Source organism: Rasamsonia emersonii, assembly GCF_000968595.1.
Source record: "Rasamsonia emersonii CBS 393.64 chromosome Unknown ctg1118621760082, whole genome shotgun sequence".
Taxonomy (NCBI): Eukaryota; Fungi; Ascomycota; class Eurotiomycetes; order Eurotiales; family Trichocomaceae; genus Rasamsonia; species Rasamsonia emersonii.
In genome coordinates this window covers 1-17,202 of record NW_013563205.1, presented here as the reverse complement: position 1 = coordinate 17,202, position 17,202 = coordinate 1, and the positions used below count along the sequence as shown (strand labels likewise).

At 52.4% G+C, this 17,202-nt stretch overlaps 6 protein-coding genes across 6 annotated transcripts; 2 read left to right on the top strand and 4 right to left on the bottom strand.

Moving 5' to 3' along the window:
* Positions 1–2,930: 2,930 nt before the first annotated feature.
* On the top strand, positions 2,931–3,902 carry T310_3787 (xylosidase; the record flags this gene model as incomplete). The annotated part of the gene is made up of 1 exon (XM_013473346.1): positions 2,931–3,902. One exon carries the CDS (start codon positions 2,931–2,933, stop codon positions 3,900–3,902), a length of 972 nt encoding a protein of 323 aa, XP_013328800.1.
* Positions 3,903–4,171: 269 nt separating this feature from the next.
* On the bottom strand, positions 4,172–6,114 carry T310_3786 (Glycolate oxidase; the record flags this gene model as incomplete). The annotated part of the gene is made up of 6 exons (XM_013473345.1): positions 4,172–4,174; positions 4,225–4,289; positions 4,350–4,929; positions 4,979–5,338; positions 5,393–5,600; positions 5,822–6,114. The coding sequence occupies 6 exons, from the start codon at positions 6,112–6,114 to the stop codon at positions 4,172–4,174; spliced, it is 1,509 nt and encodes a 502-aa protein (XP_013328799.1).
* A 707-nt stretch (positions 6,115–6,821) lies between these two features.
* On the bottom strand, positions 6,822–9,315 carry T310_3785 (catalase; the record flags this gene model as incomplete). The annotated part of the gene is made up of 6 exons (XM_013473344.1): positions 6,822–7,738; positions 7,803–7,977; positions 8,027–8,191; positions 8,247–8,662; positions 8,711–8,936; positions 8,989–9,315. The coding sequence occupies 6 exons, from the start codon at positions 9,313–9,315 to the stop codon at positions 6,822–6,824; spliced, it is 2,226 nt and encodes a 741-aa protein (XP_013328798.1).
* Positions 9,316–12,044: 2,729 nt separating this feature from the next.
* Positions 12,045–13,310, top strand: T310_3784 (glucuronoyl esterase; the record flags this gene model as incomplete). The annotated part of the gene is made up of 2 exons (XM_013473343.1): positions 12,045–12,117; positions 12,178–13,310. The coding sequence occupies 2 exons, from the start codon at positions 12,045–12,047 to the stop codon at positions 13,308–13,310; spliced, it is 1,206 nt and encodes a 401-aa protein (XP_013328797.1).
* Positions 13,311–13,424: 114 nt separating this feature from the next.
* On the bottom strand, positions 13,425–15,027 carry T310_3783 (uncharacterized protein; the record flags this gene model as incomplete). The annotated part of the gene is made up of 4 exons (XM_013473342.1): positions 13,425–13,557; positions 13,670–14,720; positions 14,774–14,837; positions 14,887–15,027. 4 exons carry the CDS (start codon positions 15,025–15,027, stop codon positions 13,425–13,427), a joined length of 1,389 nt encoding a protein of 462 aa, XP_013328796.1.
* Positions 15,028–16,429: 1,402 nt separating this feature from the next.
* Positions 16,430–17,194, bottom strand: T310_3782 (uncharacterized protein; the record flags this gene model as incomplete). Its single annotated transcript, XM_013473341.1, has 1 exon — positions 16,430–17,194. A coding segment is annotated over one exon (765 nt), but the record flags the coding sequence as incomplete, so codon positions are not given.
* Positions 17,195–17,202: the final 8 nt, after the last annotated feature.

The window sequence follows — 17,202 nt, the reverse complement described above, 5'->3', positions numbered from 1 at the left end:
TCTCTGGAGGAGGCTTGGGCTTGTCAGTCGGCAGGGGCAGAGGCTTGTCGGTTGTCGTCTCAGTCAGAGCCGGAGGCGGAGGGTGGTGGTGGTCTTGCAGATAGGAAATCAGCATTGGGAATGGGAATACTCTTGCAACGAAGCGGAGGATACTCACCACCATTCGGCGGCACCGCGGCAGCCGAAGCAAGGCTTGCCAGCATCAAAGCTGAGACCAGAGCGCCGACCTTCATGTTGAAGACAAGGTAGTATCAATGGTAGATTGGTTTTTCTCAGAGTGAAGTTCGAATGGATGTGTTGAGTGAGTTGAGTAGATGAATGGAGCGAATCCCCCGTGTCTTCTCTCCCTCTTTATAGTTGCGAAGGTGTATACCATTTACCCATTTTGAGCATGATTCTGTCATTTCGTCTCGATATTGCGTTGTCTCTGCTTCGTCATGCTTTTCGTCAGCATCTCCACCTGCAGTGTGCTGTAGCAGGCGGATTCGAAATTGATGCGAGTAGAGATTGTTATCCCGTCATCCAGAATGACGACTTGAATGCGAGGTGCCTGCTGATCCTGCCTGATCTAATCTGATAATGTAGTCAATTATAGGATCCGCAGACTTCCAGCGGTGCGAGAGAATATCTCCACATCTGCTGTGTCCCAGGTCTGGAGGCTTTCTGTGGATATTTCTTTGCAATTGGCTAGCAGTTGTCAATTCAGACCTGACTCCATGCTTCCTCCTCATACTATTGTTTCTGGCGATTGTCATCTCTGCATCGTATGTACCTGTTTACCAACATCAAGCAATTCCATAGAACCAGAATGTTAATGAACAATGAAATTTGTATGTCCCCATTGGTGCTGCGCCAACCAGCTCCACAGCATCTTGCGCGGCAGCGTCGATCATCACCGCCAGGATGATTCCTCGTCCCCACTTTCAGGCTGAGCGCGCTGCTTATTCCGCTGAACCTGTCAGACAACTGCCCTATTTTTGGGGTTAGGCAATTCGTCAATTCTCCCCTTGTAGCCCCGAATTGGCGCCCATTGGCCTGCCCCGTGAGATCGACATCAAGACGCGCGTTACGCTGGTAGCTTAAATAGTACACACTCTATACCTGTTCGACGATAGTGAGTCCGTTAGCGGGCTTTATTCTTTCCCAACAGATGCTATTGGTTCGTGTTTGTTTCTAGGGCTTTTCTCCTTGTCTTCGTGGATTACACTAGAGGTACTTCCCCACAGTCCAGACTCCCGCCGGGGACGCGCAAGTTATGTGATTGATCGACATTCGTTTTGATGTCTGTACAGAGTACACGGAAGCTGAGATGTTGAGTACGGTATGCAGCTTGCGTAGACAGTGGAGGCGCTGCTCAACATGCATTTACGACAACGTGGCTTGACTGGTCATACGAAAATACCCCCTTTCATACCTTGCAGGTGGAACAGTCACACAGGTGTATGGAAAGCAATGTTGAAGACATCAAAAAAAGTATAAAGGCAATGCCCTTTGATTAAGCAACAGTGCAATACGTCCCAATGTCTAGATAGCATAGATCAATGACTTTGAGGTGTCAAGCTACGGTAAGTCGCACTGAAGACCTCTACTTTACGTATGGCATTCAGTTAATCGTCTAAGAGTTGGCGCTCTGGCTGTGAAGTCGTCAAGGCATGGAATCGACAGGATACCGGAGGTTCTTGCTTGTAGCGGTCTGTCTTTTGTCATTGCACAACTTCTCTTTTAGTGTGTATAGAGAGAGAGAGAGATTAGTTTCCTTCTCATTTATTGCATCCTAGCTAGTAAATTATGCGAATCTTCAAGCGCTGTACGAGAAGACAGACGGCCACAGTACCTCTTACTTGACCTGCAATTCGATTGGCCCTATAGTCAATTCTCTTGAATTGCAGCGCGGTCGCTGTCCTATACTTCAATGTATGGCGACTGTATATAAATCTGATGTTGCATAATGCCATGATTACATGATTATCCATTATCCAACTGACGGTGTTTTTTTCGCGATGAATTTTTCATTGCTCCCTTTTTTTTTTCAGAAAAGATATAGCAATTTTTCTTACTTTCTATCTAAGATTTATTCCTCTTTCCTCCTCGTTCGTTTTTAGAAAAAAAAATCTTTGCTCCAACACAAAGAGTCGACAGAGTACCTGTATGTGTAAATATATATATTACGAAAATCAGATAGAACTGAGTAATATTACCTAGTCGAACGCGGAAAACGAGACTTTCCATAAATTCTAGAAGTAGAAAAAAGAATTTAGATTCTTCTTCTGAAATAAATTCTTGATTTATTATTTATTTTGTTTTACACCTTTAGTACCTATGCAGAGTGTAATTTCACTTTGAAACAAGCTATTCGTGCAGAACAACAAACAAACATACAAACGCAGCGGATACTGTAAACAAATAAAATTAATGACCGGGTTTCCTCTTGCATAGAAAACCCAGGTTAACTAGACTTCATCTGCGCAAGTATTGCCTTTCTTTATCGCTCTCTATCAGAGGACAGCGAGAGACTTCACAATAATTGCGTACCATCTCGAATCTTTTTTTTTTGCTTATGCCACGCCAATCTCATCAATTAATCGATTAGCCGCCACATTTGCGGGGTGTTACATACAGCAGGCTGGGCACAACCAATTAATTTAGTTAATTAATCAATTACTTCGCTGGAAGTCAAAAATCACGAGAACTCGAGCGTACTGGGCTGTGCGTTATTCCCAACTTAGGCTATTCCGGCTAAAACAGTTACTATTAACCTCCTCCAGAAAACATCTAATAAGAATAGCTCAATCTAAGATAGCTGCTTAATTTATGGATAACATGTTTGAGAACACCTGTTAAACGCTCACACTCTTCCTGACTGACTGACTACCTACATACCTACTTTCATCCAGCAAAATCGTATACATCTCCCTACCTAGGCCATCATCATGCCAGACACCCCCCTCGTAACACACATCTACACGGCCGACCCCTCGGCGCACGTCTTCGACGGCAAACTCTACATCTACCCCTCGCACGACCGCGAGACGGACATCGCCTTCAACGACAACGGCGACCAGTACGACATGGTCGACTACCACGTGCTGTCGCTCGAGCGCGTCGGCGGGCCCGTCACCGACCACGGCGTCGCCCTGATGCTGGACGACGTGCCCTGGGCGTCGAAGCAGCTGTGGGCGCCCGACGCCGCGGCCAAGGATGGGAAATACTACCTGTACTTCCCTGCGAGGGACAAGCGGGGGATCTTTCGCATCGGCGTCGCCGTCAGTGACGTCCCGTATGGGCCGTTTCGCCCCCAGCCGAAGCCTATTCCTGGCAGCTACAGTATCGATCCCGCTGCGTTTGTTGATGACGACGGCAAGGCCTATCTCTACTTTGGCGGGATCTGGGGCGGGCAGTTGCAGTGCTGGACAACAGGCAAATTCGACGCGTCCAAGACAGGGCCCCAAGAGCCTGCAGGGAAGGAGGTGCCGGCGCTGTTCCCGCGAGTCGCGCAGCTGAGCGACGACATGCTGTCGTTTGCGTCTCCTGTCAAGGAACTTCGCATTTTGGACGAGGACGGCAGGCCTCTCGCTGCCGACGACCATGACCGGCGGTTCTTCGAAGCGGCCTGGATGCACAAGTACAACGGCAAGTACTACTTCTCGTATTCCACGGGCGACACGCACTATCTCGTCTACGCGACGGGGGACAGCCCTTGGGGACCGTTTACCTACCAGGGGCGTATCCTGGAGCCGGTGCTGGGGTGGACGACGCATCATTCTATTGCGGAATTTCAGGGCAAGTGGTATCTGTTCTACCACGATTGCTCGCTGTCGGGGGGTGTTGATCACTTGCGGTCTGTCAAGATGAGGGAGATTTTCTACGATGTGGAGGGAAAGATTCATCTGGCAGAAAGCTAGGTGTATGATTGTAATAATATTGAACACGGAGTACTACCGAAACGATAAACGCATTTCATCACCGAGACATCTTCCAATTAAATCATCAGTTCTATATGAAACGAAAAGCAAGAACAAGGCGACAAACATTAGGTGATTGCTTTACCTATCTGGCTACAGTAGCGCCTTCGCTCTCGCTGCGTCTCTATATTTTCGCGGCCAGATCCCCTGCTTCCCGGGCGACAAGATGCCGTTCAGACCGAGCGTATCCTAGACATTAACGGAATCAATCACTGCATGTAAGATAAAGCCATTGCTTGAAACAGACAGCAGACCCACATACCTTGATCCTCTCCACAAACCTCTGATAAGCGTGGTCATTGAAATCGTACAGCTCAGCCACAAGATCTACAACCGTCAGCTCAGTGAACAAAATATCACATCACACTGTGTGGTTATATAACAAACCCATATGATCGATATGCGCCCGATAGTTGCTAAACCCCCTCTTCTTCCCCTCGCGGAACAGCCCATGGAAGATCCGATTGACCGCCTCTCGCTGCCTCGCATCGCTCTTGTCGAACGCCATCATGTTCACGAAGATGACGTGCCGCTCGTGCATGAAGAAGTCGCAGAGCAGGTCGAAGGCCTCCGCCTCGCAGACCTTCTTCGCTGTCTGCACCCAGTCGAGCAGCGTCTTCCCGGACGACGGGATGATGGCTGAGTAGTCGGTGTGCGCGCCAATGCCGGTGCCGTCTTTTGGCAGGCGATACCGCACCATCGGAAGACTCCATAGACTGGGGATGCCGACGAAGAAGCATCCATGGGGCTCTGGAACGGCCGTCGCGTCGAGGAGCTGGCCGTTCTCGCCCGCAAACATCTCCCCCCGCAGACGGCCTCGGGGCGCTTTCTCAGCGACGATCCGTTTCAGCTCGTCGTAATGAGCCTGGATGACGTCCTTGGGTCCGTACAGCCCAAACTTGGCAGACCAGTACCCCATGTCCAGCTGCGTCTGCAGTTCGCGGATCCGCCACATCGGGATGGCTCCCTGCCCCGTCCACAGCTCGTCGCGCTTGCCCATCATGGCGAGCCACTACGACGATGTTGGACACATACACGGTGTTTGGCAGGACGCCGTTCCGTCGCAGCTCGCCGAAGATGTCGACCAGCGTCTCGATGTCCTCCAGATCCGGCATGTCGAACAGACAGGACATGTAGGCCTGCGGCTGCGGATGCAGCCAGATGCCCAGTTTGGTCACGATCCCCAGATTGCTCTGCAGGAAGAGGCCTTCGATAGACGGACCAAACGTGAACTTGGAGAGATGCGATGAGGGGGAATTAGAGATGGCGAATTGGCCTGTCCGGACAATGTCGCCATCTGCCAGCATGACTTCCAGTCCGCAGATGTGTTGGTGGTGAGTGGCGGTGGGAGTGAATCCGGTGCCTCGGTCGAGAGTCTGCAGAAATAAATATCAACAAATATAATTCGCATCTCTGGCTGAACCTCTTACATTCCCTACGACGCTCCCCCATCTCAGAGATGGCACGCTCGGCCACACGCGTAGCTTGTTTCGAGCACAGTAGTTGTATAGATCGGTGAACGTCACTCCGGGCTTGATGACCGCATACGCATACTGATCGTGGACCTCGATGACCCTGTCCATGCGGTGCAGGTCCAGAGCGATGGAGCCGGTCAGACGCGGTGCTGGTCCGCCATACCTGCATCTGTCTCAGCATTCCATATCAAAAGATAAGTATACGGGAGAGCAGTGACAGCAACCCCAGGTTTTTACCGCGCGAAAACGTCCACACAGGGATTTGGAACTTGTTCGCTACTTGCAGGACGCCCAGCAGCTCTTCCACCGAACGGGGACTAGAAAGAAAAACATATCAGAATGACAGATCCCATACAACGAGTTTGGACGTTAATGTTAACCAACCAGACAGCAGCACTCGGAACCCTCCTCTTCCCCTCGACCTCCCACAGCTTGTACGGATCGACATAGTCCTCCAGCGCCTTCCCGACAAATACACCGTCCTTGCCCACGACGCCGACGAACTGGCCGAGAGCTGCGTCAAGGTCATCCTGGCTCATGCCCTGCGGTAGAACCGGCTCCAAGGGACGGAGCAACGAGCCAGATAAGAGTGTGCGATGGACGTGTTGATAGGTTGGATCGTCGTATCGGATGGGGAAGTCGGTCGATGCGACGGGGGGTTTTGAGGTCGTGTCCATCCTGTAGTTAGTTGATTTTGTGAAATCACTGAGCTGATTCTGGAACAGTGTTGTAGACTCATATACGACTGCTCCTTATATAACGACAGCACCGATGCTCGCGTCCGTCACCTAGCAGACGCTCACTGCATTGCAGCTCCTCCACCTGCATATCCATGTGGGGTCCGGGGGTAATTGACAGGATAGCTGGGGATAGTCTGGCAGGAGTGCACTGGAGTGATTCCTATGCAAGTTCCAAAGTCCATATAGTGCTTAATTACCCCAACTGCCAGGGTATGAACCCCCACATTATGCTTCCAGGCTTCTATTGGCAGTCCTGCGCACAGTATTGGGCAGGGAACCATCTTTCCCACTGCACGAAGATGAAAACATAAGGCCTACAACCATATTAGTTGCGTATGGATAAGCCCAGAGAGGGATCTTGCGTCGTCTGAACATAGTAAATCGTTGGTTTGACACACTCTTTTCAGATTACAACACTGCTGGAATGATCCATTCTTGATTGTACGATTATTGTACCTGCTATGGTACATGGAATATCGATTAAAGCCTCGCCAAGGAACGTGCTAGAAAGCACAGGCTGAATAAAAATAATAGCACGAGTGAAATACGTACAGAAGAAAACAAAAGGTAGCCATTGCAGCCTAGCGGAGTCGACAATGTCGTCCAGCTCGGCCTTTGTATTCCAACTTCCCTACTATGCAAACTTACTCATCCAGCGCAAACCGGTCGAGGAACTTGAACGTCCGCAAACCATCCTCGATAGCGTCGGTAAACGCCTCGCTGATCGAGTTGGCAACGTACACACCCGGTCGGCTCTTCGAGATACCTGCTGCGTCAAGCGCCTTAGATCCGCTGCCCAGCGCGCCGACCGGCTTGCCAAATCGGAAGGCGTCGACCAGAATCTGCAGCGGACGACCGGCAGGATAAAGCGATGCCGTCGAGGACGAGTTCGTCGGCTGGGCTGTGAAGCTGCTCGGAGCGAAGAGTCCTTCGGCACCGTCGGCCACGATAACGGCGTCGAAGTTGGTCGCGTCCGAGTTGGTGTAGAGCGCATCGACTCCGTCCGTGAAAGACTCGGCAACAACGGTGACAACGACATTAGAGTCCGAGAGCGTGTCGCTGAGACTCTGGCCCTGGCTGATGCTGTCTGGGTCGCCAACAGTGGCAAGGACACCGACTTTGAGACCGTCGATCCGCTTGAGCGGCGTGCCAAAGGTACCCACGTTGGCCGTCTTGTTGTTGTGATAGTACGTGGGATCGGGCTCGGGCTCTTCAACGCCAATGGCCCGGGCAACCCGGCGGGCGAGGTCGTTGTCGACACGGTTGAGCTGGGTGATGACATTCTTCCGGACCACCTCGCTCTTGACGTTGGAGTTCTCGAAACGGATGGCGTTGATGAGGAACTGCTGCTCTGCCGGCACCAGCGAGTTGTAGAACAGCCGTGGCTGTGACCAGACGTCGGAAAAGGTCGAACTGACAGCGCGCAAGAGCCGGCCACTTGCTGTGCGTCCAGGAGTGGTGAAGAAGCCATCGCCCACGGTCTGGTTCGCCTGCTTGGGGTTGCCGTTGTTGAGCGTGTTCGGGCTATAGGCCGCCTTGTTCAGGGGGATAAACGCTTGGCCTGGTGGGATTAGAACGCGGTCTCAGAGAGCCCAGTCGGCCAGTCGGCAGAGAAGGGAACTTACTGGCTCCGTCACGGTTGTTGTTATGGAATGGCACCCGAGGACGGTTGATGGGGAGCTGCTCAAAATTGGGGCCTCCATTCCGGTTCAATTGCGTGTCGAGATAGGAGAAGAGCCGTCCCTGCAGAAGGGGATCTTCGGTGAAGTCGATTCCGCGCACGATATGGCCGGGTTGGAACTACAGTTGTTAGTCTACTTGCAGATGATCGAACCAAGTGTTTACGTACCATTATTTGCTCCGTCTCGGCGAAATAGTTGAGCGGATTACGGTTAAGCTGTAGCTTCCCAAGCGGCGTGATGGGGACATATTCGACAGGAAGGATCTTGGTTGGATCCAGCAGATCAAATCCAAACTTGAGCTGATCCTCCTCATCGACAATTTGCACGCCCAGCTAGGGACGTTAGCATGATCGCAGATAGATATGCCGAGAAAATACGGCCACCTACCTCCCATTCGGGGTAACGACCGGCTTCGATGTTGTCATACAGATCCTGGCGCATATAGTCCAGGTTCTTCCCAGCTGCCGCTTGCGCCTCCTCCCAGACCAGGCCGGCCCGGCCCTGCAGTGAGGTCCAGTGGAACTTGACCAGCTTGGACGATCCGTCGTCGGTCACAAATCGGAAAGTGTGGACGCCAAAGCCGTCCATATGGCGAAAAGAGCGAGGGATGCCGTGGCCGGACATGGCCCAGAAGACCGTGTGCAACGCACTGGGCTGCTGGCTGAAGAAGTCCCAGGCCGAGTCATGAGCTGTCGCTGCCTGGGGGATCTCGTTCTCGGGGCTGGGTTTGACGGCATGGATCAGGTCAGGGAAGAGAATGGCGTCCTGGATGAAGAAGACTGGAATATTGTTGCCCACAATATCTGCTCAACCGTCAGACGATGCCAGTCGAGGATTGTGAGACGACGTACCAAAGTTGCCCTCGTCAGTGTAGAACCTGGTGGCAAACCCGTGCACATCGCGCGCCGTGTCCGAACTGCCTCGACTTCCGGCCACGGTCGAGAAGCGCACAAACACGGGGGTCTCTTTCCCTTCTGCGCTGAGGAAGGAGGCCGCAGTAATGTTGGACCAGTTTCCGTAGGAAGTGAACGTTCCGTGGGCGCCCGCTCCTCGAGCATGGACAGCGCGTTCTGGGACCTGCCACTACGTCAACATCGATTGATGTCTCTCGCATGATGGTATAACCTACCCGCTCGTGATCGAAGTGTTGGATCTTCTGGCGGAAGATGAAGTCTTCCAGCAGGGTTGGACCGCGCTCTCCCGCCCTCAAACTGTTCTGATCCGAGATAGGGCCGCCAACATCGGTGGTCATGTAGCTGTTGTTGTCATTGAGATAGAACTGGGACAGGAACTGCTCCGTGGACGCTGCCGCATCTCCGGAATCCTGTCGACGCTGGAACTCGTGCGGATTGTGCACCTCTCTGCCATCGAGCTGGCCCGTCAGATACGGACATCCGACAGCAGAGGCAGCGCCAATCAGGCCGGCGAGGCTGGGCAGAAGTTGCACAGCGCGCATCTTGGTGGCTCTCATGCGTAGGAATCGCCAGAGAGAGTTCGAGGCAATTGACCAGAAGCCTTGCAAGGGGACGGAGGCATCCTGGCGAGGAAGGCACGTCCTTTATATGCGGCCGTCGGGCGTAATCCGGAACTCGACGCAGCTCACTGGACGACCTGCGCTGCGGAGAAACGCAATCTGGATTGAGACGTCGACCGGATCAACGAGCCATACAGAGATGGCAGCTCCTGGGCACATCTCCATTGATTATTCACTCATCTGGTCCCAGAATCCCAGTCCACCAGATGCCGACAGGAGACCATCACCACTTGCGGCCACCGACAGGAGCCGGCTGCCTCGTTACTAACGACCATCGCGCCAGTCAGTGATGCTCGCTCAGTGGGGCGTCACCGGCAGCATTGATGGACAACCTGATCCGAGTCCGGAGCGTTTACCATCCCAGGCGGTCGCACAGCCAAGACGGGATGGAGGCAGGGACCCGGGCAGCTAAGAAGGCGATTGACGGCATGCAAGACCTCACTCCGCAGTATCAATTGGACGGTCGACGCCAAGGAGAATCGCTGTCATCGATGATCAGAGTCGTCGCTTCGACTCGACTACGGTCTGGCCCTGCTTGGATAGGGAGGGGTTGGGATGGTGGGTGTCTGCTTGGCTGATGTCAGTAAACGAAACGCACGTAAGATCAAGAAGGTGAGCGGAAAAACACTTACAGCAAAGGTGGAGATGATGCTGACGATCAGCGCGAGTGTTGACGGTCTCGCTGTGTGCGCGATGGTCGAGGCCGAGCTGCTTGGTAATCCGCACGATGCCTAATCAGCGGACGGGCGATGCTGATTATCAACCCCGATTGTCATTCGCCTCATTAGCTCGTCGTCTCGAGTAGTCTGCTCCGTATGGCAGTCCGTAATAGTAATCTCGCGCGAGACGATTCGTCGGCTGTGTGTGTCATGCGGTGCGAGAAAACAGGCCGACGGAGGAATAGTCTAAAAGTGATGGAAGCACGAAGAAATCATATCTGATCCAGGGCGCCCTTCTGATTGACTGTTGGACCGTGTCCAGCCACCACTCGAATTTGGGATCCAGTGATCTTATTTTTAGCGGACTTAGCTTCGTACTAGCGTTGGGCTCATCTGCAGAGGCCTCGCTGAGCTCATCCGGGGAGATTATCTGATTGATAGCCATTTCCATCCCACGCAACATCAGCGTATGCTGCTCATCTCATTCTCTCTTTACAGTCAGACAGTCAGGTCACACAAGTTTCTTAGAGATATCTAGATGAGGAATGTGTCCAGTGACCACGCCCAGAATGCGTGCTCCTGGTGCTACTGTAACTTGATCCCGCATACTTTTATCGAAATAACAATAGAAATAGAAAATTGCTCCTACTAGCATGGCTAGTCAGTCCAAAGAATGTGACGCCGATCTAAACATTCAACATCCCGTTTCAACCCGTCTACTTGGCTAGCCGCTGTAGATCTCCATTTGCCCGCGGGTGCTAGAAGTCCTCAATCACCGAGGCAGGAAGCGGTCTTAGAAATCAACAGTGCCTAGATCGATCCATTAGAACCAGCCCTCCCCATGCACTACTGACGGAGGCCAAGACAAGACAGACGAGCTGTTGACCATAAGAATGAATGACCAAAAGCATATAACTTGACGCTGATTATTTAAATGTAGATAATAATACACATCACTACGGCAAGTTGAATGATATGACACCACGCTTTGTTCTCTAGCCTTTGTATTGACTACCTCAGTAGGAAGTCAAAAAAAAATTCGCTAAACAGTTGTAACAGTTGTATCGCACTGGAGATCCAAATCAGGTCGTTGAGGTGGACAGGACTGTATGACAGTGATGAACTTCTCTGGGATATGCCTATAGCCAAGAGCTACTAGTCGACTACTCTAGCAATCGCACGATCTGTAATACTATCCGTATTGACTTTTCTGGAGAAAAAAAAACGACAAAAAAAAAAAAAGAGAAGAGGAGGGACTAAGAGACATAGAGACAGTATCCAAGCTGAAAGGCCTTGCAAAACACGATATATTTATTTTAACAAAGTCACACCATCAATACCAGACCAGCACCATCGTAATCGACACAGAATATGCAGTCTCAAGATTCCATCTAGTCATCAGGCCATGTTGACAAAATGATGAGAGAATACATCAAGAGCCAAAACGTCATACAAATAAAAACCCCGGCTATTTACTAGCATAAATCCAGGAACAACAAAACTTATTAGTAGTATGTTATCGTTGCATATGCGTGTACAGTACAGTACACCGCAATTTATTTATTTATTACTTCTCTTGCGGAGATGCGGAGATGCGCTGCTTCACGATTTAGCCTAAAGTGCTGTCTGTGCAGATAGATTGATGATGCACCCCATGTTTTTATTCTACGGTAATTTCCCCGGAACCCTAGAGATGATCTGGACAAGTGTCTGTTTTCTTCCTACTGTTGATAGGTTCATTCTCCTGCTTGGTTTTAGCCTGGCCAATCAGTGAGAAGGTAGAAATGAAGGAGATACGGATATGTTTATATATCCCCAATTCAGGCAAATCACACTGCTTTTTGGCGGAAGATCAATGTTAATACGCCACAATGAGATCTGATCTAATCTGTATTTATATGAGAGTATGGCAGGTAGTGAGGTGTCTGCCAGATATGCTTTCTAGATGCAAGGAAATTGTCTGTCATCAGACTTTGGTGCGATTGATCCACAATGATCCTCGACAGTCTCCTTCCAGCACTTCTTTTCAGCACCGCTGCCCTTAGCGCTGCGATCCCTGATCCAGGTTCGTATCAAATATCCATCTTCCAGTGAACTCTCCATTAACGATATATCTGCTACCCAGCACCCTGTCCTACGCTCCCCAGCAATCCTACCCTGACGCAAATCCCAAAACTACCAGACCCCTTCTCCTGGTATCCCGCCGCGAGCGACGGCCGCGTCAGCAATCTCGCGGAATGGCAGTGCCGTCAAGACGAAGTCAGCACCCTGTTGCAGGAGCTCGAGCTGGGCACAAAACCTCCTGCTCCGTCCAAGGTCACTTCGTCATTTACGTCTGGTGGCACGACGGGGACGTTGACCATCAACGCCACCGAGGGAGACGAGAATATCTCCCTCAGCGTCGCGATACAGTATCCTTCGTCCGGCACGGGTCCGTTCCCTGCGATTATTGCCTACGGCGGTCTCAGCATTCCGCTTCCGTCCGGTGTTGCTGCGATCGTCCTCGACAACAGTGCCATTGCGCAGCAGGACAGCACGGCCAGTCGCGGCTTGGGCCTCTTCTACCAGCTGTACGGCAAGAATGCCGCTGCGGGAGCTCTGATCGCGTGGGCATGGGCGACGTCCTTGGTCATCGACAGGCTAGAAGTGACGCCAGAGGCCAATATCGACGTCACCAAGATTGGCATCACAGGCTGCTCGCGAAACGGCAAAGGCGCTCTCGTCGCAGGGGCCTATGACTCGCGCATTGCGCTCACGATCCCTCAAGAGTCTGGCTCGGGCGGCTCCGCGTGTTGGCGTCTCTCCGACGCAGAAGAAGGCGCTCCTCAGCTGGTGCAGACAGCTAGCGAAATCGTCACGGAGAATGTCTGGTTCTCGACTGCATTCAACGCCTTTTCGAACCAGACGACGCTGCTCCCCTTTGACCACCACATGCTGGCCGGGCTGATCGCCCCGCGCGCGCTGTTCGTCATCGACAACTCGGGATATCAATGGCTGGGGCCGTGGAGTTGCTGGGGTTGCATGACAGTCGCCCAAAAGATATGGGTGGCCCTGGGCGTTCCAGACAATATGGGCTTCTCCATGTCCGCGAATCATTCTCACTGCGTCTTCCCGGACTACCAGCAGCCAGAGTTGTTTGCATTTATCAACAAGTTTCTGCTCGACCAGCCGGCCAATACGTCAATTCAGAAGGACTATGCCAATATCACGTTTAATGTCGATGACTGGGTTACGTGGGATGTCCCGCAGCTTGCTTGAGGCATGTATATACTATATTCGTAACCATCTAGTTCTAAATGCCAATTATAAATACCTTCATCAGGCATCTCTATCAGTAACAATCATCATCACAACTTGCTCCTTAACCGCAGCTCAGCCTCTACAGACGGCAGCCGCTGAGGAATGTCCCTCTCTAGAATCGTAGTGTCGACATAGCTTGGGTTCAGCTGGTCGAGGCTCGTGACGCCGATCAATCGCATGGTCGTCTCGATCTCCTCGCTCAGGACTGAAGAGAAATAGTAAATCATGTTAGCTCATCCCTAGAATATGAGACTAATGGGATCCTACTCCGTATCGCCTTCTCAACTCCTGCCGTCCCGTGCGCTCCCAGCGCATACATGAACGGCCTCCCCAGCGCTACGCCCCTGGCCCCCAGACACAACGCTTTGATCACGTCCGCGCCTCGTCGCACCCAGCCGTCGAGGTAGATCTCCACTTTCTGCAGCAGCTCAGGCGCGAATCTTCGTATCTCGACCAACGTGCGGATCGAGCTGGGCGCGTCATCGCACTGACGCCCGCCGTGGTTGCTCAGATATATAGCGTCGACCCCAGCTTCTGCCGCTAGCAACGCGTCTTCCACCGTCTGGATGCCCTTGAGAGCAACGGGCCCAGAGTTCCCCCACAACTCGCGGATCCACTTCAAGTCGTCCCACGTCAGGGTCGGGCTGTGGAACGCCCGCAGCACGGGAGGCTCGTCATCGGCAACTTTGACGTACGCAGCTGGGTCAACCTCGTTGCCGTTCAGATAGTCCAACTCCGCGCGGTACCGTTCATCCTCTTCGCGTTTGCCCACCACCGCAGAATCGACCGTGATCACCAAGGCCTTGTAGCCCAACCTCCGCGCCGTCTCGATCCGGTCGATCGTCACGCGCCGGTCATTCGCGGCGTACAGCTGGAAGAAGAGACAGCCCTCGTCTTTGTACACCTTTTCGGCCTGCAGACACGCAGCGAGCTCGTCGTGCGACACGGTCGACACGGTGCTCGTGCAGTACGGGATGCCTGCGCGCGCCGCTCCTCTGGCGAGACACAGCTCGCCGTCTTCGTGCGCCAGCTTTGCCCGTGCAGCAGGGGCGATGAAGAACGGCAGCCGGCTCTTCTGGCCCAGCATCACCCGGCGCATGTCGACTCGCTTGACGTTGCGCAGAATGCGCGGTCGAAGCAGGACCTTGGCCCAGTCCTGCTGGTTGTTTCGCAGAGCGCTGAGTCCGTCTGCGGCGGAGTGGAAGTACGTCCATGCCCTGCGATTGATGACTCTTTCTGCCGCAGCTTCGAAGTCGTCTAGACAAAGGCACATGGAAAGGGGGATGGGGTCCGAAGATTTGACCTGCTGAGCTTTGGGTTTAGGATTCACAGCGATGGTCGCCGGATCCACTACCCCGAGATGCTTCTCTAATTTAACATATCAACAGCAAGATCTGCGAGTGATACAAATCAGGACATACCTTTAGGCAAATACTTCTCAATCGTGCCCTCCGCGTGGATCGCGTTATACTCCTCCGTCGCATCCTGTCGTTGTTTAATTTCGAGACAGCCAAGCATTCCGGTCCGGACGCACCTTCCCGCCATATTTCAAGATAACAGTCGCACCGCCGGGATGCTTGTCCAGGAAATCCGTCACATCGTACGCGTGGCCGTTGACAATGACCCAACACGACTCGCGGGTGTTGTGCTTTGCGACCTCAGCGCCGTCGAGCATGATTCTATCCACAGAGATTCTTCTTGTAGAGAATTCTTCCCAGGACAATACCTCGACAAGGTCTGTCCAGCAGAGAAGGCGTGGTTATTCACCTCTTAAACGCTTTCTTCGTTGCTCATCAATTGGCCTGCGCTTCCGCTTCGGCTGTGATGCCGATGCGCTCCGCTTAGCGTGCGCCGGCACGGTCGCCGATCGTGTCGAGCAGCCATCGCCAAATCCTCAACCGACTGAACTGTGGAATCAGGGGTAAATAATATTGACTGATAAAATGACGTTGATTTGTAGTGTTGTTGTGAGAGCAGATAAGGGCTTGGAACTGAGTGATCGTGAGCCCTTCCGTTATATATATTTTGACCAGATGACCAGACGCACCAGTCAACCATCCATCATGTGCTTCCCGGTCCTCATTTCTTTATTTCTGCAGATATTCCATTCTGTAACCTTCCAAAGAAAAAGAGAAAAAGAACACCATCACGAGTTTTCATATCGTGCTGTGCTGTCTACTCTGTATTCTGCGGAGAAGGGGAGACCTCAGCTGACTGCTTCACTGTGATTGGCGGGAAACGCGACGCTGTCGGACAGAATGCCGGACCAATCATATTACTGGTCGCGTTTCAATAGGAGAGACACAATTGACAGAACAGAATCAGAACTCAATGCTTGCTAGAATATTGATTCGAGGCGATTAAATGATGTGAAATCCAACATGTGACAGGGAGACTGGAATAATGATTGTATATTCGCTTCCATTTCGGGAAGGAGTAGCGCTGATTAATATTATACGGGCTATCCCGTCCATAGTAACAGGCCCATGTCGGAGGGAGCGAATTACTTTGGACTGAGCTTGCGTCAGACATAGTACCTGAAAGAAGCTAATACAATGGAGAGGGCTTGTCAGGGATTAATTACTGGGCAGCAGAACAAAAGGCGGGGTACCCTGCCTCCCAGACGCAGCACCATTGCCGAATTTCGGGAATATATTATGCAATCTCCAGACAAGAGAAATAAGCTTACCACGCCGATGAAACCCAGAATCAGCATACGGCGAATAGAAGTCGAGAAAGCTGCCTTGCTCGCAGGTCCAGCGTCCTCAATGGAAGATCTCCGCGGTCTCGACTCTGTCTCCACGAATGAAAAATAAGGTTAGCCCGTCGATCATCGTCTTGTTATTATTATTATTATTATAATCAGGTTTAACGTCCATACCGAGCCTTTCGGCTATGACAGACCCCGATTCTTGGGCAGAAGCCCCTATTAGTCCCTAATCCCATCTTTGGCCATTCTGAACCTTTTCCTCGCCCCAGGCCGCCTAGTTGCGTAGGGCTTTTGGGCCTTTATAAGCCCTCCTTGTTGCCAGTGTCAGTATGGGTGTCGCCTGCCTACTGCAGGCCACCCTCCCCTATTATCCTTCTCCCTCACGTTCTGCCTCCTCTAGGGCTGCCAGCCCCCATTCATCATCCTTCCGTGTCCTCTCGGCTGCTCGAGCTGCTTCCCCTAAGGGGCATCCAACCGTTGTGTCTGCTAGGAACTGCAGGATGGCCTTGGTGGCCTTAGGATCTCCTAGTAGCCTTCCCTCTGGGTGATCCTCAGCCATCGTTGGCAAAGCCACCCTAGCCTTGGTTAGGGCCCTATAGAGGGCCCTTCGCTGCTTCCGCCACTCTCTACATTCAAATAGGAGGTGGTAGACAGACTCTTTTGGGGCCTGGCACCCCTGGCATGCCTCTGAGTCTCGTACCTGGATCTTCTGCAGATAGGTCCCTATAGCTGCGTGACCAGTTTTGAGCTGGTAGTACCGACTGGCAATTTTCTTAGGAGCGGCGGCTGCTACTGGATCCGGTTTCCATCCTGGTTGGGCCCTATATGCCCTCTGGGCATCCAGGGTTCTGTGGCCTAGTGCTCTAGTCAGCCATTGCTGCTTACGAGCCCTGATTGCTTCGGTACGAGCCCTATTGATATAGGCTATAGAGAGCTCACTAGGTCCTCCCCGGAGGGTCTTTGCTGCCGCCCGCTTAGCCGCTTGGTCTGCCCTCTCATTCCCCTCAATGCCATGGTGCCCAGGGGCCCATTGGATTGTTGTCTGTCTGCCTCGTGCTTCTAGAGCCTGGGCAGCTCTATGGGCCCGGATGGCTAGACCCTGTCCGGGGCCTATTCCCTGATGTCGAAGCCGATCTATTG